Source organism: Myodes glareolus, chromosome X (assembly GCF_982192425.1).
Source record: "Myodes glareolus chromosome X, mMyoGla1.1, whole genome shotgun sequence".
NCBI classification, from domain to species: Eukaryota; Metazoa; Chordata; class Mammalia; order Rodentia; family Cricetidae; genus Myodes; species Myodes glareolus.
In genome coordinates this window covers 135,782,745-135,807,382 of record NC_142053.1, presented here as the reverse complement: position 1 = coordinate 135,807,382, position 24,638 = coordinate 135,782,745, and the positions used below count along the sequence as shown (strand labels likewise).

General features: G+C 49.0%; 1 protein-coding gene across 8 annotated transcripts in view; it reads left to right on the top strand.

Annotated features, from left to right (window-relative positions):
* The window catches only part of Bcor (BCL6 corepressor), a 121,339-nt gene that overhangs the window by 89,392 nt on the left and 7,309 nt on the right, over nucleotides 1-24,638 (top strand). For 5 of the 8 annotated variants that reach the window (XM_048461314.3, XM_048461312.3, XM_087902500.1 and 2 more), the window contains exons 2-10: nucleotides 6,473-6,598; nucleotides 7,850-7,928; nucleotides 8,819-11,662; nucleotides 12,311-12,364; nucleotides 12,837-13,023; nucleotides 19,005-19,262; nucleotides 19,626-19,970; nucleotides 20,476-20,801; nucleotides 21,104-21,358. In XM_048461314.3, coding sequence (XP_048317271.3) covers nucleotides 6,513-6,598; nucleotides 7,850-7,928; nucleotides 8,819-11,662; nucleotides 12,311-12,364; nucleotides 12,837-13,023; nucleotides 19,005-19,262; nucleotides 19,626-19,970; nucleotides 20,476-20,801; nucleotides 21,104-21,358 — 4,434 coding nt within the window. In that variant the 5' untranslated portion in view covers nucleotides 6,473-6,512. The remainder of the gene's footprint in view (nucleotides 1-6,472; nucleotides 6,599-7,849; nucleotides 7,929-8,818; nucleotides 11,663-12,310; nucleotides 12,365-12,836; nucleotides 13,024-19,004; nucleotides 19,263-19,625; nucleotides 19,971-20,475; nucleotides 20,802-21,103; nucleotides 21,359-24,638) is intronic. The other 3 variants (XM_087902502.1, XM_087902501.1, XM_087902503.1) reach the window with 3 other exon arrangements.

Below are 24,638 nucleotides of genomic sequence, written 5' to 3'. Positions count from 1 at the left end.
AGACAAGTTAGAGACAGGCGGCTGCTGTGTTCTGGGCTCTGGGCACTGTTCCTCGGAATGGAAATGCAAATGTGTGGGTTCAGGATCCAGAGGGTGTACATTGCAGGTTGACTTGGACTCAAACATCTCATAACCTTCCCTCTTCAGCTACAGCCACAAAAGGCCTGCTGGCAGCAAAGGCAGAGTGCTCGCCCTGTGGGCATGTGGGCACCAGGGTGAAAAGGAGAACAGTTGGGGATGATCATCACCCCCTCCAGTCCTGGAGATGCATAGATGGTCAAGAACTTGGGTCCGTCTTTTAGGTGGCCTGGGGCAAACTGAGAGGTCAATGTCACCCCAATCCCCCAGGAATCCCAAGGTTGAAAGAAGCTTCCTAAGCCCCGGCTGTCCACGGGAGATAGACTCTTTTCAGGCTAACTTAATTCTGTATTCTCCCCTCCTGGGTGACTTTGGCCCTTGGGTGGACAGCCTACAGGATGTCTGAGTCTAGAGACTCCCCACCCCCAGGTAACATAAGCATGCCGAGCTTTAATGTGGACTTTTACATATTCCCCTTGGGGAGCTGGAAGATGCTTCTGGAGTGATACATGAACTTCGTTGCCAGTTCTATAAATTGGTCTCTTTTTATGACGTGTGCCATTTTCTGTAGGAATGTTGCTTGCAAAACGAGTTTCGCCTTGGAGGAAAGGCGGAAAGATAAACAAGCCTGCAACGCCAAAACACTGGCAGTCTTTCCCTCCTTCCAGCTCTCTTAAAGCAGCCGGGCTGTATTTCCAGGATTAGACTCCTGCGTGTAAGGAGGGACTCAGTTGGCTTTTTTTCCCCCCAAGCAAATGCAAATTAGAGAAAAATAATTTTCTTTCAACGATATGCAATGTATTAGTCACTTGTTATCGGGCTCCAAGGCAGGCCTCATTTGCGCGTCTGCCAGCTCGCTCACATCTGCTCAGCGCTGTTGGGGCATTTTAACCTTGGCGGTGTCGTGTCTAGTCCCATGGATCAAGGAGGAGTAATTAAGCTCTGAACAGCCACAAAAATTCGTGGGTCCCCATCTATATGGCTTTGTTTTGGGGTGCTTTGAGTTCTGAGACTGGGTAGCAGACGTGGAATTCCTATTGTTCCTTGTATAGAAAGTGAATGTCCCTCTCCTAGCCCTCAGCCCCTAGCCTTCCCAGGACTTCCAGGCTCTGCACATTCAGCAAAAAGTCTGCATGCAAATTTCAGAGCCCTTGCATTTTTCACATCTTAATTCCTTAAAAAGTTCCTTTGTGCTTACCAGGGATAGCCCTCCATGTGACTTGTGACTTTCTGTAGCAGGGAGTGACATTAACTGTGTTCCGTTTATACTTATGCAAAGCTTTAGTGGAGGCACAGACACTACTATGGCCTTGTCGGGGATGGGAGGATGGGAGGCATTTATTTAGGATTCCTCTCCAGGTTATGTGGATTCCCGGGTGGGGACTAAGCTCTGTTGCACTAGGCCAAGTATAGGGAATGGGGGCATGTAAGGAGGGGTCTTGGCTTTCTTCCTAGGTTTTGGGTGCTGGATTCGCCTTCTCTTTAAGAAGTCCTTGTTTCTAAATTCATCTCTCCTGTACTTTGGATGTACATAGTTCACCGACTAGTTGGTGTGGCCCAACCTGGAGGAAAGTGAAAGGAACAAAGCCAGTTAGTTAGTCTCTGGCCACCCCTGTAGAAGGAAAAGGGGGAAGTCCCTTTCTGTCCTTGATTTGGGGAGCAGTGATAAATCTGATCCTGGGAACTGGGTGGGGCTCTGCCTAGGGTAGAGAGGATCTGTGACCAGCAGCGGCCCTTTTTGGATAGGCTCTCAAGGTTGCTCTACGCAGGTCTTCTACACTCGTCCCACTTTACTATATGCTATACTTGGCTCCCATCTTCTTAGCGGGGAGGATCCAGAGGAGCAACCTGAAGGTAGCCCACAGTGAAGGTAGGAAGGTTTGTAGTCCTGATTCTACTACGGGCTTGGGAGCTTGTGACTAGTTGGTGTGGCACAAACTAGAGCCCTCGAGGGCTTAGTTTGCCTGAACCCACTCAAAAGTTAAGTTTCTGTCTGAAATTTCCTGGTAAGTAGTAAAAGGCTCCAGCAGAGGGATTCTGGGAGTTCTCATGAGAACACAGGTTCCCAGAGGTTGACTAGGGTCTTTGGAGAGGATGGTTGCTAGAGTTTCTGCAAGGCCCGAGGGGACTCCTGGCCAGTCTTGCTATACCCTTTCCTGGTGGGACCTTGACAGAGAACTGAGGAGGGGCAGACAGGGTTGTGGAGTCATCACCACATGCAGAGATGTGGAGAAGGGGCGCCTCCCACCCCCACCCCACCTGCCACCGAGGGCCAAGTTTATTCCCACCCTAGTGACTCTCTGCTGTGACCCAGGAGCTTCAAGAAGAAGCTGGGAGAGGTTCTGGATGCTGGGGAGATGAGGTCTGTGCAGGCATTGTCCCTCTCGCCTTCTGCTCCCTGACTTAGTCTGTCACTGGTATAAAATTGGGGGTTGTGAGTGGTCACACCCACAGAGCCAGTGGTTGTGGCTTGGAGTGGCAGCATGGATCACCCCTCCAACCCCACACCTAAGATGTTAAGATGGCTTAGGACCTAGGAGTAATTTAAGGGTCCCCTACTCATCAGCTATATGACATCTGGGAAAGCAGCCCAGGAGGACCCGCCCTGCATTGCATATCCGGGAAAGCATTTTCTTTTCATTTCCCACCCCCACATAGGCCCTCCCCCAAGAAGGGACTCAGCCAGCATTTAAGTGGAGAGGTTTCATCTCTTCTAGCCCCAGGTCGGGCACGATACTTTGCCTCTTGTAGGTGCAGGTGGCACCCATGACAGTGGGAAACAGTCTGTCATAGTGGGGTGACTGGAGAGAACAGAGAAGGGCTTAGTGTTTCACTGTTCCCCCCCTTCTCTCAGCCTACTACTCCCTATTGTCTGCAGGGTAAATCTTAGATGCTCTTAAAGAAGAAGGAAGTTGGGCATGGTGGTGACTTTAATCCCAGCAAAGATATATAAATCTCTTGAGTTCCAGGCTAACCAGAACAGTAAGACCTCGTCTTTAAAAAAGGGAAGTGTGTCCTTTTGCTGGACCTGCAGTGTGGTCTTGGCAGAGATCAATGAGATGACGTTAAAAGGTGTTCCTTGTGGATCACCTCATGTCTTCTCAAAGGGAAGCAATACTCCTCAAGGATGCCAGGGGTGGACAGACAGCACCAAATTTGGTCCCTCTGACCTGACCCTCTTCTGCCAGACAGGCCCTTCTCCCCTGTCTTGGGTTCTCTAGCCACATCCTTTGGCTCTAGAGCAAATGATTGTTCTAAGTCTGTCCAGGTGACTCCAGTTACACACAGTATCAGGAGTTGTAACCACATACCGTCCGTCGCTGTGCATGTAGGCTCCCCCAGACCTCTGTGTTCAGCAGGCAGGTACTGCAGTTAGTAATCAACCTCTTCTCTAAGAATCAGACAGCCTTTCTTGCCTGGCTCTTCTGAGCCCTCGTTTCTTGGCATTTCCTTTCTCGCCCTTGCTTTTCCCTTCACTACTGGCGAAAGTGGTTAAGTTAAAACCCAGAGCCAAAGTAAAGCTAACAACTCGCCTTCGGAACAGGCTGGTGCTTGTACAGTGCTTTCTCGTGAGTGACTTCACACATCTTGGCTCTTTCTTCTATATAGCAGCCATGTGCCTTGAGGTATTCTGTATTCTCTCTACTGTACCCCACAGCCAAGGGTCAGCAAAGTCAGTTTTGAAGTCCTTTGCCTTAGAGGTAGAAAGCAAAACCCCAACTATTTTACTAGCACTTTCTAGAAACTGGATGGGATGAGTTGAGTGTTGCTGTTTTCTGCCTCTTGGTCTCTTTTTGGTTCTTCATCTGTGATTTTGGGTGATGATAATCCCTGCTCCTCAACGGATTAGTGGAAGCTCAATGCTCTGCTGATTATATTCCTGGACTGCCCTTGTTTGTCACCCTAGAGAAGGGCCTCCTGCCAGGCAGGACCCGCTGGTCACTGCCCTCACTACTCTGCTCCTCTCTGGCCAGGCACCTGAAGAGTTAAAAGTCCTTAGCTTGTTGCAATGAAATTATGGCTGGCAGTGGCGCCGCTGTTTGTTCAACAGACCTCCACTTTTAAACAGTTCACAAAAAGTTCACAGAGCAGCTAAAGACTGTAAGTGTGTGTGCACAAGTGTGCACAAGCACTCACGCACATGCGTGGATAGTCCACAGTGCAACTCCCCTTGGTTTAGCCCCCTCCTCACCCCCAACCACATACAGAGGAGACTGAAATGCACTTCAGGGCTAACTGTCTGACCCTGTGTGTGACGCTTCAGCCTGATGGCTAATGTTATTTATCTGTGACAGTAATATTGAAAATCCTGAAGAACAAGCCCCAGAGAGAGACCGAAGCTTCTGTTGTCTGGTCTATTCCAGGTGCCTCACAGTCTGGGTGGCCTTTTTGGGGGAAAGCAAAGGACTAAAGATGCTCGTGGGCTTTTGTCTCTGAGGTACTTTCCCCAAGGTACTTTGGGGACGGCCTCTGGGTTTCAAGGAAAGGCTGACTTAGGAACTGGAGCATGGAGTTTTGACTTTGTTTAGGTAGGTTCTTTTCCCTGGTATTGGTTGTGGGGTTCTTTTCCCAAGGGATGTCTGCATTTCTCAGTGCTCCAGGAAGGCACGGTGTTCAGGACACCTGCACACAGACTGGTACTCTCCTTCATCAGGCCACCCATGATGTCTTTCTTTTCTTGTGAGAACAGGCAGTAGATCCTCCGGGAAGGGACACTACGTGGAATAGGTCTTGGGGCGGCTTCCCAGCACTGGTGATTTGGTGTTCCCTGCTTGCTTTGTGTATTTGGAAGATGCAGCCCCACACAACGTTCCCCCATGCACTGTGGCTAAGTCATTTGGAGTTCTCATGTGTGAAGAAATAGACCCTTCCCAGGAAAAAACCTTCCATTCCCATGATGCCTTCACAGATTCCAGCCTCTCCAGGGTCCTTCCTCCCCTTCCCGCTTCATTGTTGAGCTCTAACTGCACGGTGTGTCGGTGCGTGTTGTTCTGTGGTTGGGGGCCGGTGGGGGTTGCTGGTGGACAAAAGACCTAGTTAGTACAAAGAAAGGAGCATAGCTGAGCTTTTGGATTCAGTCCTCCCAAGCCTTCCCCACCCCCACCCCAGTCCCTGGCAGAAGAGTCCCTGGACGGGGTGCCTCCACCCAACCGACCTGGCAGTGTGCTAAAGTGTAAAAGCAAGCATTTGCATATTTTCTCCTGCTAACAAAGGAAATGTGTCGAGTTAAGGGAACATTTGGGCTTTCGGAAACTGTGTGGGTGGGTGTGTGAGGGAGGAGAAAGAAAAGTTCCCCTGATGATCTATCTGCACACCAATTATTTCACACTCAGGTTTGAGTCCCGTGGAAAAATGCCGTGGTCTGTCCTGGACAAGGGAAACTGAGATGTGTTTGTGAGCAGGGAATTGCCGAGGGCCATCGGTCCCAGGCATTAAAGGCTCCCCTACTTATTAACCCAGCATTTAACAGCAGGATATGGGCTGAAGCGCAGTCAAAAGAAACGGCTCAACCTCCAAAGAGCAATTAAAATCCTGCACGAGGATAAATCACGCGCCGTGATAATCCTGTTAATAAAATGCAGCTTGTCCTGACCCTTCACTCATGCAGCAAACTAGAATGTGGTGGGGGGTGGGGGCAGTGGGCTGAGAAGGTAAGTGGGGGAGGTGGTTTGGGATCCTTTGTGGGGGCCGCCTTCTCCTCCCCCCCCCCCCCCCCGCACACACAGCCTCGCCCCTCCCATGAGGTGGAAAATGGGTGGCTTTTGCCTGTTCCTATGTGCCAGCTACTCGGAGCCCATCAGCATCAGCCCTGGCTGCGGAGACTTATGCGCTAATGATTTCTTGTCCCCAGTGAACAGGCGTCATTGAATTACTCAGCTGCCTCCCCCTGCAGCTCCCAGGCAAAGCCACCCCTGTTAGGTGCTTAATCTAATCCAGGGCTTCAGTGGAGAGGTTCACCAGCCCACTGGACTCTGTCTTTCACCCTCGATCTTTGGGTCGTACACAGGACAGCTTGAAAATTCAGTCCTAACAATGTGTTATAATTTGAGTCACAAACCTTCTACTGCCACCTCACTGTTACTCCTTCTATCACCCCAAGAGTGATCAGTGTGCCAGTGATCTAGCACCCCATGTCTCCCTAGTCCCTCTTCAAATATGGCTTCTTCCTATGGTGTGTGGGGGTGGGGGTACAGAGCTGTGACTTGGATGGGCCTTTCCTGTTAGCTTGAATCTGTTCCCTCAATCACTGTGGGTCAGATGTGTTCTTGGCTCGTGGTCATTTGTAGATAATCCCCAGGCACAGGCTGTATCCTGTGTATGACTTGCCTTGAAAGAGGCCTTCCCTGCTTTGCCTAACCTCTTGGGGACCCACTATCTTTTTTTTTTTAAACAGACTAGACGCTTGAAGCCAAGCTGCCATCCAAGAAGACGACATGCTTTCAGCCACTCCCCTGTATGGGAACGTTCACAGCTGGATGAACAGCGAACGGGTCCGCATGTGTGGAGCAAGTGAAGACAGGTGAATGGGCTCCTCCCCCACACTTCTGAGCAGAACCCATGCCCAAGCCCCTTGCCTTCTAACAGCCAGAGAGGAACCCAAAAGGTCTGGGCAAGAGAGATCTCCTAGCTGGTGGCCCTTGATTTACAGTTTTACCAGGCAGCCTGGCTCAGCGAAGCATTGCCGCCCTTTAAAAGATTAGCCCCTGAAGCGGCCTTTCAGTGCACTTTCGTCCTTAATTTATTATTTCATATTTATGAAGGAGAATTAATCCCCGTCTATATGCTGCTTTAACTCTAAATGTCAGGAGTGTGGGCCCAGGTGGATCGGCATTCGATGTGCTTTTAAAACAAATAGTTTGCTTAGTAATAAATGAGGAGATGGCTACCCTTTCCTTGGGTGCAACCCAAGGTTTCAGGTTGCCCTCTACCGCCATTCCACGTGGCTGTTTGCCCCATTCTGATCGCTGTACAATTCAGTTAGGCTTTCTAATCGGTAGACTAGGGTAGAGGCAACTGAACAGCTGATGATCGAAGTAGCTTTGGGTTGATGGTGAAGCTTGTCCTCCGCTGCTTGTCAGCGATGTTATCCTGGGTATTTGGAAGTTGGCATAGAACACTTTCTTTATCAATACTCTGATAACAAGTCCCGGGACAGCCAACAACAGCCTGGCACAGATGTGTAGCTTCTTCTGCCTGGAGTTGCTGACATTTCTGTTACTATTGTATAGCCACACACATCATATCACTTTGAAAAAGGCCGCATATAGCTTCACCATCACCATGGAAACTAGTCTTATGGATGTGGTCCCTAACTTTGTTTGGGGGAAAGTTTTGAAAGCATGCCCTCAGGGTTAATGCAGATATGGTAGGTGAAGGGTCTAGCCTGTAGACTTCTAGCTCACTTGGTCCGTGGCAATTTTACTTAATTCCTTCCCTCCAGGACAGCTCATAAGGGTTAGCTAGGACAGCACTTGGCCTCTGTAGAAAAGGTCACGTGAGAGAAGTGTGCTTAATTTCTGACTTGCCCACCTCTGGGACATATGTGTTATTCATGTCCCCACACATGAAAGGCCTGCCTTTGCTTTGTTCTGCCAGGGTAATATTGAATCACCATTTGGGAGCAACTTTCACTATAGGTCATGGCAGGGAGGGTTAGGAGAGTTCAAAAAAATAAATGAGATTAGTAGAAACTGGTCTGGTCCAGGGAGATAGATGAAAGACATATTCAGTAAGAACTGTTTTCATGAAATTGGTGTGTCCTTTTAAATAGGAAAATTCCTGTGAATGATGGTGACGCTTCAAAAGCCAGGCTGGAACTGAGGGAGGAGAATCCCTTGAATCACAACGTGGTAAGGGATGAATGGCTTCTTTTGATAGGATGGCTGAATATCAGTGATCTGTAATCAACTATGCATTAGTTTGTATACAATTAGGTATTTTGTGTGTGTGTGTGTGTGTGCACGCGCACATGCGCACGTGCATGTACATTCAGTGTGGGGAGGGGAGAACATCAGGGCCTGACTATGTATTGCTTTTAACATCTTCGCGCCCCCCCCCCACCTCAGTTCTTTATCTCTTATTCACTGGTGGGGCGTGTGGCTTCCAGAAACTGTGTGCCCCATTAGTGCTCAAACCTGGATAACATCCCAGCCTCCAAAGTAGTTCCTGAGGCTTTACTTTGTCAGTAAAATATGAAACACTGGACTGTCCTTTCAGACACTAAGGAGAGGAAGTCAAAAGATGCAGCCACACGTTGACCCCTGGCCCCTTTATTGATTTAGAAATGAGATAAGCTAAAGTTCCCCATACCCGTTGTCCCATGGAAAATTGTTTCTTGTCCTGTTAAATGATCCCTTTCTGTCTCCAGGAGAAATGAATACCCCACCCCACTCAACCTAACAGGCTCCACAGGATTAGTAGAAGTCATGTACTGTCTAAGAGTGGTGCAGAGAGTGTTGTATTTGATTTTGTCTGTGCTGCAACAAAGACTTGAACAAAATAATGTGCTGGCTTCTAGCCTGAGTAGAACTTTCAGTACTCGCAGGGTACTAGTGGAACAGGAATGAAAAAGGCCTTGAAATATGGGGGGAAGGGCCTCTGGACACAGCAAAGCTGTCTTTAACCTTTTCTGTAAAGTGTTGTGGGTGATGTCATGTGACCCAGTGGGTGGCTTTTCTTCGGGACCAGGGCTGCTACTGTGACAGGTGTCCCGAGTAACATGTGTTGTTCTTTTACAAAGGTGGACGCCAGTGGAGCCCATCGGATCGATGGCCTGGCAGCACTGAGCATGGACCGCACAGGCCTCATCCGGGAAGGGCTCCGGGTCCCTGGAAACATCGTTTATTCTGGCTTGTGTGGACTGGGCCCAGAAAAGGGTCGGGAGGCTGCCTCAAGCTCTCTCGGTGGCCTTGGGTTTTCTTCGGAAAGAAATCCAGAGATGCAATTCAAACCGAATACTCCTGAGACAGCGGAGGCTTCTGCTGTTTCTGGAAAACCCCCAAATGGCTTCAGTGCTATATACAAAACACCGCCTGGAATACAAAAAAGTGCTGTAGCCACAGCAGAAAGCTTGGGTTTGGACAGACCTGCCAGTGACAAACAGAGCCCTCTCAACATCAACGGTGCTAGTTACCTGCGGCTGCCCTGGGTCAACCCTTACATGGAGGGGGCCACTCCAGCTATCTACCCTTTCCTTGACTCGCCAAATAAGTATTCACTGAACATGTACAAGGCCTTGCTACCTCAGCAGTCCTACGGCTTAGCCCAGCCGCTGTATTCTCCTGTCTGCACCAGTGGGGAACGCTTCCTCTACCTGCCACCCCCACACTATGTTAATCCCCACATCCCCTCCTCCTTGGCTTCACCCATGAGACTTTCCACACCTTCAGCCTCTCCAGCCATCCCACCTCTTGTCCACTGCTCAGACAAAAGCCTCCCATGGAAGATGGGTGTCAGCCCTGGGAACCCTGTTGATTCTCATAACTACCCCCACATCCAAAACAGTAAACAACCCAGGGTGCCCTCTGCCAAGGCTGTCAACAGTGGCCTGCCAGGTGACACAGCTCTCCTGCTTCCCCCTTCACCTCGGCCCTCACCCCGTGTTCACCTCCCCGCTCAGCCCACTGCAGAGACCTATTCTGAGTTCCACAAGCATTATCCCAGGATCTCCACCTCCCCGTCAGTCACCCTGACAAAGCCATACATGACAGTCAGTAGTGAGTTCCCCACAGCCAGACTGTCCAATGGCAAGTACCCCAAGGCCCCAGATGGGGGTGATTGTGCCCAGTCCATGCCTGGACATCCCCGGAAGACAACGGTTCAAGACAGAAAAGAAGGGGGCTCGCCACCTCTGTTGGAAAAGCAGACTGTTACCAAAGACGTCACAGATAAACCACTAGACTTGTCTTCTAAAGTGGTGGACGGAGACGCTTCCAAAGCTGACCACATGAAAAAGATGGCTCCCACAGTCCTGGTTCACAGTCGGGCTGCAAGTGGGTTAGTGCTCTCCGGAAGTGAGATTCCAAAAGAAACATTATCTCCTCCAGGAAATGGCTGTGCTATCTATAGATCAGAAATCATCAGCACTGCTCCCTCATCCTGGGTGGTGCCAGGGCCAAGTCCTAATGAAGAGAACAATGGCAAGAGCATGTCATTGAAAAACAAGGCTTTGGACTGGGCAATACCACAACAGAGGAGTTCCTCATGTCCCCGCATGGGAGGCACAGACGCCGTGATCACTAATGTTTCGGGGTCAGTGTCCAGCTCAGGACGCCCAGCCTCCGCATCACCAGCCCCCAATGCTAATGCAGATGGCACCAAGACCAGCAGGAGCTCTGTGGATACCACACCATCAGTTATTCAGCACGTGGGCCAACCCCCGACCACGCCTGCCAAACACAGTGGCAGCACCAGCAGCAAGGGAGCCAAAGCCAGCAACCCAGAACCGAGTTTCAAAGCGAGCGAGAATGGCCTCCCGCCAACCTCAATATTTCTATCTCCAAATGAAGCATTCAGGTCCCCACCAATTCCCTATCCTAGGAGTTACCTCCCCTACCCAGCACCAGAAGGCATTGCTCTAAGTCCCCTCTCTTTACATGGCAAAGGACCTGTGTACCCTCACCCAGTTTTGTTACCCAATGGCAGTCTGTTTCCTGGGCACCTTGCCCCCAAACCTGGCCTGCCCTATGGGTTACATACAAGCCGGCCAGAATTTGTGACCTACCAAGATGCCCTGGGCTTGGGCATGGTGCATCCCATGTTGATCCCACACACACCCATGGAGATCACAAAAGAGGAGAAGCCGGAGAGACGGTCCCGCTCCCATGAGAGAGCGCGCTATGAGGACCCAACCCTCCGCAGTCGTTTTTCTGAGATGTTGGAAGCTAGCAGCGCCAAACTACACCCAGAAGTCCCCACTGACAAGAACCTAAAGCCAAACCCTAGCTGGAATCAAGGGAAAACTGGGGTCAAAAGTGACAAGCTAGTCTACGTAGACCTTCTTCGAGAAGAAGCAGATTCTAAAACTGATGCAGGAGCATCCAAACCAGGCCTTGTAGCTGAGAATGTGAGCCAGAATACAGAGCCCACCAAGTCCACTGCGGACCCTGTGATCCCACAACACCGTGATTTCATCTCCCTCAGAGAGGAGCTGGGCCGCATCAGTGACTTCCACGAATCTTATGCTTTCAAACAGGCTCCAGGCCAGCCAGTGTTCAGCTTAGGCAAGGACACTGTTGCAGCGGGAACCAACAAAGAGAACCTGGGGATGCCGGTGGCAGCTCCATTCTTGGAGACAACTCTGGGCAGCGAGGGCCCTGCTGTGACCTTTGGTAAAACCCAAGAGGATCCCAAACTGTTTTCTGTGGGCAGCGCTCCACCGAGCATGGATGTCACCCCCACCTATACCAAAGATGGAACTGATGAGGCAGAGTCCAATGATGGCAAAGTTCTGAAACCGAAGCCATCCAAGCTGGCAAAAAGAATTGCTAATTCGGCAGGTTATGTGGGCGACCGATTCAAGTGTGTCACTACTGAACTGTATGCGGATTCCAGTCAGCTCAGCCGAGAGCAACGGGCATTGCAGGTGAGCCCCCAACCCGAATTTCACTGACTTTATCAGTTATCAGTTTTGCAATGTACAAAGGGGTTTGGGGGGAACGTGGTAGGACAGAGCACCAGGCAGATTTGGTTAATGACACTTAGGATAATTGGAATGTATGAAATGTGTTCAATAAGGGGATGGCAGTAGTAGCTTTTAGAAGGTTCATGTGTCTGGATACTTTAAGCTAGTCTGTAGATTATATGAGAACTCTACTGGAATGCTGATAACAAGTTGTAATTATTATGAAGGATGTCTAAAGACTGCATGACGTTTGCCTAGCAATTGCTTTGATGTCTCTACCTGTAAGATAACAAATATATCTAGAAGCATTGCTTAGAATACCTTACTTGATACGTGGTGGAGATGTGTAGCAGTCGCATGTCTGTGGGAATCGTGCAATTTTTTTCACCAAAAAAAAAAAATTCGCTTAAAAGGGATAGAGTATGTATTTAATTTGCTAGTGAATTATGATAGATGTTGTATAGGAATTTCCTTAAGATATTTTAATTTTAATTAAAAGATGAATAAAGCCAAATTGTTTTGCAATGTTAAGAAAAAAATTGGTTTATGCTGATAAAAATGGATGAAGTTATCTAAATGATCCATTGAGTGCCCATTTTAATTACATAGATGGAAGGATTACAAGAGGACAGTATTTTATGTCTACCCGCTGCTTACTGTGAGGTCAGTTCTTCAAATTTTTATTACTAGAATCTTCCATAAACCTTTTGAGTTAAATTTCATTTCCAAATATACAAAGGGAAGTTTGTGGGCCATGGTTGTCTTTATTCATTGTACATTTTGTTTCTTTTCTGTTGTGTTTTTCTTTTGTTTTCTTTGCGTTGTGGTTTTGTTTTGTTTTATTTATAACCTTCGAAAGAGAATGTCTGTCTCTATGCAATCGTGTATGTATGGCTATACATACACATTGCGTCTGTATCTATATACATGTGACTATGGATAAAGAATGTGACTACTCACATAGACACTCTTAAATTTTATCTGTTAAACTTTAAAATATCTGAGTTTTATCTCATAAGTTGTGGTTGGCTTTGGGCAAGCTTTTCTTTGAAAACACTTTCTTTTATAGTATAAGGCACATGAAATAGCCTTTATGGTAAGATGTTGTTTTTTTCCATCTCCGTTCTCTTTCTAGCGTGCAATGATGCGCTTCTCAGAGTTGGAGATGAAAGAGAGAGAAGGTGGCCACCCAGCAACCAAAGACTCCGAGGTGTGCAAATTCAGCCCAGCTGACTGGGAAAGGTTGAAAGGAAGTCAGGACAAAAAGCCAAAGTCAGTCGCCCTGGAAGAGGCCATTGCTGGTCAGAACGACAGTGAGAGATGTAAGTAACCCGAGCAGTTGGCTTGTAGTACCATGTCCCTGTGAGAACAGGGCCACCCTGCTTCCAAAGCCTGGGATGGTGAGAGGAAGAACGATTTGTGGATAATGGCCCTGGCTCCAGTAGGGGATTGCTCAGAGAAAGGGGTCGCTTTGGCCATTAGTGCAGTGATGTCTGCTTGCAACAGCAGGGAATTGGGTGTCTGTGGAATTCTTTTCTGGGACATCATCTCTGTTTTCAAAGAAACACCAGGCTCAAAGTGAATGACAGCCCAATACAATGTAGCAGTAGGAAGTGGGTGGTGAGGGTCAGTTCTTTTTTGTAGCAGCTAGAATGATGCTCTAGCCCTGTTCCTCTCCCACGTGACAGTCTAATGTAGGATGGAAACTACTCAGGTTTTTTCCATCTGGATTTTGTTGAGATAGGGTACAGGTTGGCCAAGGTAGCAGAAAGATGGGAAGAGGCATTGGTTGAGTTTGCTTGCTGTCATTGGGAGTTACCAATAGACCCCGAGTGTGGTTTATGTGAAAAATCTCTGTCCACCGAACTGATGGTGGCTTACGTTCTGGAGGTAAAATATAGGAAGAAGAAAATGCCTTTCTGAAGATATGCAAATACTTCAGTCTCAACAGCAGGTCCCCTGTTGCTCTAAACCATGGAGAATTCTGAGGGTGTGTGCAATGCTTGGTGAAGGTCTTTGGTTTCCTCAAATGTGCATACCTAAGGTTGGAGGCCTGCTGTGCCCAATTAGGATGAACATGGAAGACGGCAGTTGCAGAAACATCCTAGACAAGCCAGTCGGTGATGTTGAATGTTTGAGAGTCCTGAGTTGCTGCCCTTGAAGGTGTAGCACATGCAGTATAATTCCTCAGTGCCTGATGAAATCTGAGGGGTTCTGGTCCAGGAGCATGTGGTTTTGGCTGTCTAGAGCACTGTCTTTCCTCCACTACCTCCAGTTCATCCCTAAGGTCCTGCAAATGGTCTGGTCAGGCTGTAGTGACAGGCAGGACCAAGACTGGTTGCGCTGAGTTAGTCCCAAAGAAAAGTAGTTTTTATGGCAAGCACAGTGTCCTTTCTTCCCCAAGGGACTCCCGATAGGCATGAGTATGAGTATCCTTACACTCCCCATCACAGATGTGTACGGGGCAGTAATGGGTCTGGGCTGCTCCTGGGTGAAGTAGCAAAGAAAGCCTTCCTCCAGTCTGGTGCTCAGAGTGAACCCAAAGCAATCCCATCACCAGCACCTTGTGAACCCACAGATCTTGGCAAGGCCTGTAAGAACTGAGAAGTAGGCAAGGTGCTTCAAAAAGGGAGGAGCTGTCTACAAGTGGGAGTTCCCCTTTGTTCGGAGTGAATGGTGAGAGACACTGGAAGGAGAGCTTGAGAGGTGGGAAGGAACTTGGACAGCTTCCAGCATTTTGGCCCTTTCTTTAGTTTGCAAGTAACATAGTCGGGCACAGAGTGGCCACTGCCCTCAGATAAAAATCGGAGGCCACCCGCCTACCTGCCTGGAAGGTCTACCTTCTTCCCAGTTTGTTTTGTTTGTTTTTTTTTTTTTCCCCTGCTGACCCTAGTGACAGGAAATTGGAGTGGCTTGAGAGGCTCCTTCAAGACTCAGACAGTGGACTATTTTGGAGCACCAGGACAGGGCTTCTGCCGCTCGTAAGAGCCAGAAATTGCCACCAAGTGCTCTGCAGGTGATGTGCAAGAGGCTTGGTTTTCAAGAAGGGAGTATGTTACTATACTCATACTTTTCTGGGGACTTGTTGTTTATGGCTCACTGGCAGGGACACCCTGAAAGAACTGTTGTACTCGCTCTCAATACTTAATATAAGAGGACAAGGACTCTTAGATTTCTCCAGCCATTACTTCCTGAGCCCTCTTGGCCATCACAGCTCAGGTGGGCTTAAGCTATGCTCTTCATGTATCCCTTTACTTCTCATAGATGTCCCAGAGGCAAGAGCCAAGCTGTTTGCATATGAGAGCGAGAGTGGGGATTTAGAGTACAGGGCACAGGATTCCAAACTCTAATCTACCTACCCCCACGGTTTTCGGTTGGATGGTTCTTTTTGGGTTTTTGGTAGGCGTGTCGTACATGAATCTTAGCACCATGCTGGCCTTAGTCCTCCTGCCTCACCCTCTCAGATGCTGCGATTATTGGCAGGTGCTGCCGGTCTCCCTCCCTTATCCTTCTGAGGCAGCCCCTCTGCTCCCAGAACAGACGTAGCTTCTGAGATAGTGGGTGCATCTGGTTGAAGGAACCATGGTCATAATTTTATTTGGCCTCTTTGGTACAGTGGCTGAATTTAAGTATTGTAGTTGATCAAATGAATGAATCACTCTCTGCACAATTCGTAGATGGGAATTATCAGTGACATTTTGAAGATGGAGAAGGACGAGGAAGTATTAGCCTGGTCTTTCTTGAACATAAACTACTATGTCCCTTGCTAGTCTCTTGGGTGACACAGACCTGGTACCTGCTCACTGGTACCTGAGCAGGAACTGGAGGAAACCTGAGTCAAGGGGCTATGTGGAAACTTGTCACTTGGGGAATTTCTCCCCCAGGACAACAGCAGCATGCTTTATGAACTCCTTTGAGTTTGGAGCAGGGAGATGCCTTGGCATCAGTCAGTCACCTGGTCTGCTCTGCTGTGGGTGACAGACCTGCAGAGGGGACTCACATCCAGGACAACTCTCAGAAGTCTTAAACTCTCCCATCTTGTTTAGCACTCACTGGGCATGGCTGCCACAGTGATGAAGTTGCTTTGTTGCCATGGTGATTTGTAAATGTTGCCATGGTGATGCTTCTGTGAGGCATAGTATGGCAGCACAGTCATGGTAGATTATGGGATATATGTGCTGCAAGTCATATGACTATGCTATAGGGGAGCAAGTATCAAACACAGCAACACCCTCATCTGCCCACATGGCATGACCAGGGGGCCAGCACAAGCAGTGGGTAGAGCCTGGTGGTTAGGGCTTCTGTTGTTTCTTTCCATCAGCCCATCTCATTTGCTTTAAGGGTAATCTTGTAGATAGTGGTTGGACTGGTCCCATTTAAGGAGGTCCAAGTCAAAGTGAGTGGAAATGACATGAAGCATCTCATGGCTGATGGCAGGCAGTAGGGGTAGGTTTGCATCACAATTGTTGTTAGCTCCTAGAAGGTCACCCTGGTGTAGATCTTTGGGGAGTCTCTGAAGGGAACAGGAATCCTTGCCCTAAGATGCTTGAATGGTGGGAAGAGGGTTCCACCCAGTTTATTAAGATTTGGAGAATGGCGGCAAAAATAGCTACATTAATGGTCTATGGACTAGTGTAAACCCCAGATTGATCAGTGAGAGTTCTTGAAGATAATTTAAAATGGAGAGGTAACAATAGGTACTGCTCTGGAGTTTTCTCAGGATAAGGCAGAAGAGGGCATGCCATAGAGTGATTCACAGTCCCCAAGGCTCAGGAATACAGTGGCCAGATGGATGAGTTGTGGTGGGGAGTTGAAGGAGCTAGTGAGCAAATGTGTTCTCCATTCCTCCCTGCCAGCTTCCCTGTCGATGAGAAGCGGATGGGAATGGAGTGGTGGGGACACCTTTCTGTGTACAAGTTTGCCCTGATGGTAAAATCCCAGAAGAAAAAGAGATAGCAAAACCCCTGGTTTTGTAGGGATACCCCTGTTTAGTGAGGAACAGACAGGCCAGCCCATAAAATACTCAAAAAATGGGTGGTTTTCCAGGGCGGTTTGGGCAAAGGGTCACATGATTGAGATAAGCCTCATTTCACTGTTAGGAGTTGGCAGTGAGGCTGAAAATGCAAACCTCAGTGGAAAACCTTCCCGTGAAAGTTAGCTTAGACAGCGGTACAGTAGTGCCTACTTGCGCCCTGCAGTTCAACTGGAAGACTAGGAAGTCAATGTAAAACACTCGGGTGTAGAGAGAGTTTTAGAGATTGGCTAGAGCGAGGGGGCGTGATGCTGGAAAGGGGTAAGTGAGGCAGTGCAATCTGGGCTAGGACCCACACTGGGGAATGCTGCCTGGTAGTGAGTGGCTGCACAGCCAGTTACCTTTGTTTCATGTCACCTACCAAAGGGTGAGGCGAAGTATACTTTAAAATTCTGGGGCAAGTGCAATCTTAGCGTCCTGCATAAGTAATTTCTCTGGCCCTTCCCCTTTGCCCAGAGCAGCCTGAGTTGGTGAAGCTTACCCCTGGATGAGAGGCAGCTGGTCATAATGTTCCCACTTTATAGCCCAGTGTGGCCAAGTTGTAAAGTGGTACTGTTAGTGCCAGAGTCGTTAAGAGGGTCACAGAGTAGCTAGCACAAGTGAGACCCTGCCAAGCTGAGTGCAGTGGTCTATGGCAGCCTGCTTGTCTTCTCTGGCTGCTGTCAATCCTTATGACAGAACATTGCCATTATTACCAGAGGCCTGCTTTGACCATGTCCTTGAGTTAGGTGTACTCAGAATCGCAAGGGGCCTGGCTGCTGGCTGTTGTCTATAAGGTGTACCACCACAAAGAGGAGAAACAGCTGGGAATGTGTGGCCATTCCTTAGCTCAGATTGGATCCAGCTTTCCATGCCCAAAGTACTGCTCACCTCGCAGCTGACAGCCACTCAATACTGGATTGCCCTTGAGAGAAGCTGATGAGGCACGAGCTGCTCGGAAGGAAGGGTGGGATTTGAAATGGATTGAGCTCAGCCTATGAGGTGCATGCTTATTTTATCTACAAAATGACTTCTGCATCGTTACCCAAAAGCCAGACCCACATCCCCAGTAACATGTGGGATCATTTTAGTGGGCCATGGGTAAGCACCAAACCTTATGGTGATAGTTCATAGTGGGTTTTTTTGTTTGCTTGTTTGTTTAGAGGATTTATTTTGTGTGCATGCACACACATGTCACAATTAATGCATATATGGAGGTCAGAGGACAGTCCTCCTTCTACTAGGTAGGTTCCAGAGATGGAACTCAGTTCCTCAGCTTTGCAACAGGTACCTTTATCTGCTGAACCATCTCACTTGTTCCCATAGTGTTTCTAGTTTGTTGTGTATTGTAAAATCTGCCATACCAGAGCAATTTGTGGGGCAGTTCTTAGCTAGAACACTAGGTACTGTTGCTGGCCTTTGGTGATTCAGGGAAAAGCCTACTGGTCTTCTGGAGAACAGGAGCAGCCCTGGGTTGTGGGGGGAGGGGCTGGAGCCAGCAGTTTTGCTAATGCTTGCCTGGCTACAAAAGACCACTGTGAAAGGGGTGAGGTCTTGTCTAGAGATGTTTGCATGAGAGAAAGAGTGCAGGTTAGGTGACCTGAGTCCCTGTGGGGATCCCCTATTTTGGACATTAAATGAGAGCAGGTCCTTGATTTAGTGATAGGGATTTCTGTGGGCAGCCATCAGATTGAGCCCTTTGAAGTTGTCTCTAAGGAACCCTTGCCTTTGGCTAGGCCGGGCCCCTCCTCCCAGCAGCCCTGGGTCTGCAGGGTTCTCTGCCCCCTCTTGCCCATCAAGGGCCTAGTTTCTTTCAACACTCCCATCTGCGCTCATTTTTCACCATCTTCTGTCTGTCCATTTAAGTAAACATAGATGTTGCCCCTTGGGTATATGACATTTTAGGGATGTTTAGTCTTTTACTGCAACCCTCTGCCCCTCTGTATTTCATAATGACTTGAACAAATGCTTTCTTTGAGATTTTTTTTTTTTAACGCTTAGCCAGACTGAGTTGAGAGAGTGTGGGTACCTTAGGCCCCAATTACAAAAAAGTTAGGAAGACAAGGTACCTCCTGCCTTGCCTTCTGCTACACTTGCTGACTCGTTCTGGCATGCCCTTCCTCTGGAAGTTCTGTTTATGTTGGTTCAGTGTTTCTGATGGGTGAGGATTCTTTCTACCAAGACCTTCAGGTGCTGATCACCTTGGCCATGGCAGTCCTACTTATTTCCCTTATCCCACCTCCTTTGGAGAACCTGGACCTCATTTCTGCATTCTTTTTTCTCCTCCCACAGGCGAGTATAGTACTGGAAACAAACACGATCCCTTTGAAGCCCCAGAGGACAAAGATCTTCCTGCGGAAAAGTATTTCTTGGAGAGGCCACCTGTGAGCGAGCCACCCACTGACCAGGGGGTGGTAGACATGCCGCATAGCCCCACCCTCAGGCTAGATAAGAAACGTAAAGCATCAGGTGACAGCATCCACACTGAGAGCACTGTGGAAGAGCTGCCAGAGGACCCTCTGAAAGCCAAACGGAGACGGATCTCCAAAGGTGAGCTTGGCCAGCTTCCACTGCCTGCTTGCGAGGCCTGTGCATGCAACTGCAGAGGGCACCCCTGAGGTGTGGGACACAGTGGGGTTATTGCAGCACCTGTTCCCTCCCCTCCCCCTATAGTCAGTGGACGGGTATCTGGTGCAGCCTTGAAATTCCCACGACACATCCTGAAGCCCTGGGGAGGTGGCACCCACTTTCCCTCCCTCCAAACCCAGAGGCGGCCAAAGGAAAATAAGTGACCTATGGAAGCAGAGACAGTGGCCACACCCTTCCCCTCCCCCACCCCATTGGTGCTATATAAGACAGTTTGTTCCCTCCCCAGGGGGCTTTTTGATTAATTTGTAGTTATTTCTCCATTAGATGACTGGCCTGAGAGGGAAATGACAAACAGTTCCTCTAACCACTTAGAAGACCCACATTATAGTGAGCTGACCAACCTGAAGGTGTGCATTGAATTAACAGGGCTCCATCCTAAAAAGCAACGCCACTTGCTGCACCTTAGAGAACGGTGGGAGCAGCAGGTGTCGGCAGCAGAGAGCAAACCTGGCCGCCAAAGCAGGAAGGAAGTGACCCAGGCTGTTCAGCCTGAGGTCACCTCCCAGGGGACTAACATCACTGAAGAGAAGGCTGGCAGGAAAAAAGCAGAGGCCAAAGGCAACAGAGGCTGGTCCGAAGAGTCCTTCAAGCCCACTGACCATGAACAAGGTATGCAGAGGCCACCTCTTGATTATATGCTCTGCCCCTAGAGGTTGGGTCATGCCTTCCATGGGAGAGGGCCTTTGGAGAGAGAGCCAGGGGACCTTGAGGCATCCCAGTTGACTCTGACTGGGTTGTGTGGTAGGTGGTGCGTGTCTTTGCACACCCTCACCAACGCTGTCCCTCCAGGCTCAAGCTGCCTCAGTCATCTGGATTCTGGGCACCCTAGTCCAGTGGGTGGGGGAAGAGTAGAAAGAGCCACTTTCTGTCCTCTTGTCCTGGCCCTTTATAGAAACTTAGCACTTGGCATTTTGAGGGTTAACCTATTTGCCATTTGAATGTGGGATAATTAAAATATTAATGCTTTGAAAACATAATTGGTATATCTTTAAAAACTGAAGCCGCTCCAGTGATCAGTGCTAACAATGGGCTTTTCTTTCTGCATCGGCTACAACTGTGTAACGCCTGCTTCTTCTCCCCCTCCCCCGCCCATCACCACCCCCTCCGTATTTAGGCTTGCCTGTGTTCTCCGGCTCTCCGCCCATGAAGAGCCTTTCATCCACCAATGCAAGTGGCAAAAAGCAGACTCAGCCAAGCTGCACGCCAGCCTCGAGGCTGCCTGCCAAACAGCAGAAAATTAAAGAAAGCCAGAAGACAGATGTGCTGTGCACAGACGAAGAAGAGGATTGCCAGGCTGCCTCCCCGCTGCAAAAATACACTGACAATAGTGAGAAGCCATCCGGGAAGAGACTGTGCAAAACCAAGCACTTGATACCTCAGGAGCCCAGGAGGAGCTTGCCCATCACAGGAGACTACTATGTGGAGAGCACTGACAGCAAGGTACCTTCTGCCCGCTCCCACCCTGGGCCTGCTTCTCATGGACTAAGCCCCCTCTCCCCTTCACATCACTTCTGTTCTAGAGGGGCTTGTGTTCTGGGTGGGCATGAAGTTTCAAACCTAGAAAGAGTGAGACCTCATCCCCTGCCCTCCTTTGACAGCCCCTCCCCTTCCTAAGAAAGAAAGAAAGAAAGAAAGAGTCTTTCTCTATGGGTTTGCCACTCTGGGAAGAGGCTAGAGCAAAGCTGTGAATGTGTTTGAAGGTTCACAGCCTTACCTGTGCATACCTTTTTCTCTTGTGACAGATGACTGTGCGGAGATTCAGAAAACGTCCTGAACCCAGTACAGACTATGATTTGTCACCAGCCAAACAGGAGCCAAAGCCCTTTGACCGTTTACAACAATTGCTACCAGCCTCCCAGGCCACACAGCTGCCACGCTCAAGTTCTCCTCAAGAGACCACCCAGTCTCGACCCATGCCGCCAGAGGCTCGGAGACTTATTGTCAACAAGAATGCTGGCGAGACCCTCCTCCAGCGGGCTGCCCGACTAGGCTATGAGGTGAGCGAACTTGTGGGCACTGTGTATCGGAAGCATTCAGTAACCTCTGCTCCAGGTTGGGGGCAGCGGCTTCAGGGAGGGACTTGTTGAGCAGAGCCCAGCCCCCTCCACATCAGGAGGTGTTCCAAGACCCAGAAGGATGTTTGTATTAGCCCCCCTCTGGCTGCTGTCTCTGGGTAGGTCCGCCTGGTAGAGGCTGCGCTGACCAAGCTTTAGCTCACTTGTGTCCGATACAAAGTCTGTCATAACCTAGGACTTGGCGACAATTTTAATGAATTCATTTGATTTTTGATTACCAAGGGTGGAGAGAAGTGATTAGGTCTATTTAGGGTGGCTTATGCTATTGCTGGTAGAAAGGTGGTCTTTGGGGGTAAGAAGTGACTATGGGGAGGCTTGACATGGACCCACTGAGGTGGGGACGGCAGCACTGACTGGGACTATGGTGGCCAGAGGGCTCTGCCCCAAGCTCACTGCTGCCAGTGTACCTGTGCTCTTAAGCCTGTGTGATCCACAGCAACTCAGTTTGCCCTTTCACCGCTTTTGGTCTGGTCCCTGCTGCTATCCGCACTTTCTGTTGAGGAAAGTTGCAGAGAGACCTAAGAGCTGAAAGGTAGTGATCCCGTACAGCCACTGCTCAGCTCAGTCCGGGCCCAGCACCTTCCCCAGCGCTTTTCAGCCTCTTCTCATACTGGGCCCTTTCCTGCAGTTCAGAACCTCCTGGAGCTAACTGGCTCCTTCTGCCCCCATGTGTACCCCGCACACACTTACCAGTTGGAATTGTGACGCAATAGCCTACAGGGCAAAGGCTTTTTTTTTTTTTTTTTTTAAATGCTGACATCAGTCTTCTGGGAGTTGGATGGCGAAAATAAAAAGCAGCTCAGCAAGTGTGGAGGTGTGAAGGAAAGACATTGCAGCATCCATACTGGCCCACAGCAGAGTAGGGCCAGCGAGATTTAGCCAGAACCCCTGCGGCCTTAACTTCATTGTGGTGCCATTGTAGTTTCTGGTGGGATCACCCAGCCCTGTGATAGCTGGTGACCCAGAGCCCACCCTGGGAATTGTGGCTTTGTGGGTGAAAACAAGGCAAGGATGGTTCTGGGTGCGCTGGTGTTTCTTGTGCGTGCGTGCCATTGTTTGCACCAACACATCTTTTTTTAGATCTCTGGATTATCTCAGACATAACTAGATGAAAGATTGGTAATTAGCTCACTTAATGTGGATTAAGTACAAGTGACCACCGTTGTTTTTCCACAAGCTGAGCATCAACACCTAGAAGTGAGGCTGTGTGCTCTGCAACCGTTTCCTTCCAGGGGCTTCCCTTCAGCTGTACTGAGGCTTCCGGCATGCTCACCAGGGGAGACAGGGAAGGAATGAGGCTTCCCTCAAGGGCAGCAGGCTGCTTTGCTCATAAAGAAACAAGGCTTCTATCCTAGCCTTTGATCTCACATCATTTCCAAAGGTCTTATTCCTTTGCAAAGAGAGTTGGCAAGGCTCAAGAGACCCTTGTGGCTTCTCTAAAGGAACAGTTTTTATGCAGCCAGTGGGTCTGAGGCCTGGACTAAGGAGCACTTTGTAGACTCTGTTCTTTTGTCCCGGGGAATATTTAGTGAACTTGTCTTCCAACATACAGGCACATATAATTTTCAATATGTAAATTTCAATGCCCAGTGTTTTAGTTGTTAATATTAAAGCATTCCTCTCGCTCAGAGGCTGACTTTCCTGGATTTCTTTTAGCAGAATTTAAGATGTTGGATGATAAGTCATTCAGATGTGATTTCAAGCTTTCTAAATGAAGGGCAGTTTCCATAGTTTCGTAAGGGACTGCTTGAACACACAGCTATGGGAGAGTTCCCCAGGAATGAACTTTGACACTGTTGCTTCCTGTTTGGCTAAAGATGCCTTGTGTGCAATAAAAAGGCTCTCCCTGTCACCCGCGCCTCATTCTGTTCCAGCTAATGTGGGTCTAGGGGTTCACAGCAGCCCCCTCTCTCCAGCTTTGTCTTAACTTGACCGCTGATCAGGCCAGGCACACTCACACTGCTTGGCTCCTGCTAAGAAGGCTTCCATTGCTCCAGCTAAAATGTCAGTATGCAACCACATGCTTGTGCGTTTAGTGGTGATGGTTAAATTTTCTATGAATTAAATAAATCATGTTTTTAAAAAAGTTAATGAGGCATTTAATTAATTAACAATGTCGGGTTTATAGCCTTTATGGTTATATTTTGCGGTTAATGGCATTCGGCTTATGGCCTCTTAACAGAATTGTCCAACAAAAACAGTTTGATTTTGTTTGGGAATGGGTGGGCTGTCCTTCAAACACACCCATTTCTGATGCAAAAAATAACTGAGAAATGTGTTGGGTAGGCACACATCTTCTCCCTTCTCTGTTGGGGACTGCAGTTGACATCTGTAAAGAGGCTATCACTCTCCCAGCTAGAGTGATATTGGCTTTCTTGAGCCCAGCAGAGGGTCAGAAGGATGCTCTTGACAGCTGGATCAAAGCCTTCCAGCCAGAACCTTTTACTGGGCTTTTTGACTCTTCCCAGCAGACGTGGGAGTCTTACCCCTCTGTTCCACAGTCACCCCAAGTGTTGGATGAAAACACTCCCACTTTTCTTCCTGCTGTTTCCCAGACTGTGGAGAGTAGTGTAGGATGTACACCAGACAAGCAGATCTCAGGCCAAGTGACAGCAGTGCAGCTGAATGAGGACAGACTGTGGCAAACGCCTCACCTTGTGTGTGGTCACTGTTGCCTTTCCCGCCATCCTCCGGGACAAGAGAGAATCAACTTAGTCTTGTGCTCTGACTTCTTTCATTTCTAGGTTCCCTCAGATCAGCCCTGTAGTGATGAAGGTTTCCAGGTGAGGGCCATAATTGTCAGAACAAATAAACTCTGGGTTGAGAGGACACCAGGCAGACTGCCGGGATCCACATAAATTGATCTTTGCACAGCAGTCGGTGGTGCTCAGGGCCAATCCCAGAGTCACGTGACAAGGTCTCTTCCTGGCTGGGGCACACAACTCATTAGATTGCAGCCGTCCACTCGAGTCTGGCTAGTGAGGCCCTGCTAAAAGAGCAGCAGCTACATGCGGTATCCTGGATACTGGTGCTCAGGGCACGTGGCCTGGGAGCTCAGAGGATTGTGGGCATTCTGGCAGGTTAGGACCTGACGGAAGAAATGCCTTGCCAAGCATGCCTTCTCTTTTCCTCCCCTTGCTTTAGAAAGGAGCTGCTGTGGCGACCTGAAGCAACAGGGCATGGATGGTCAGATTTACCAGTG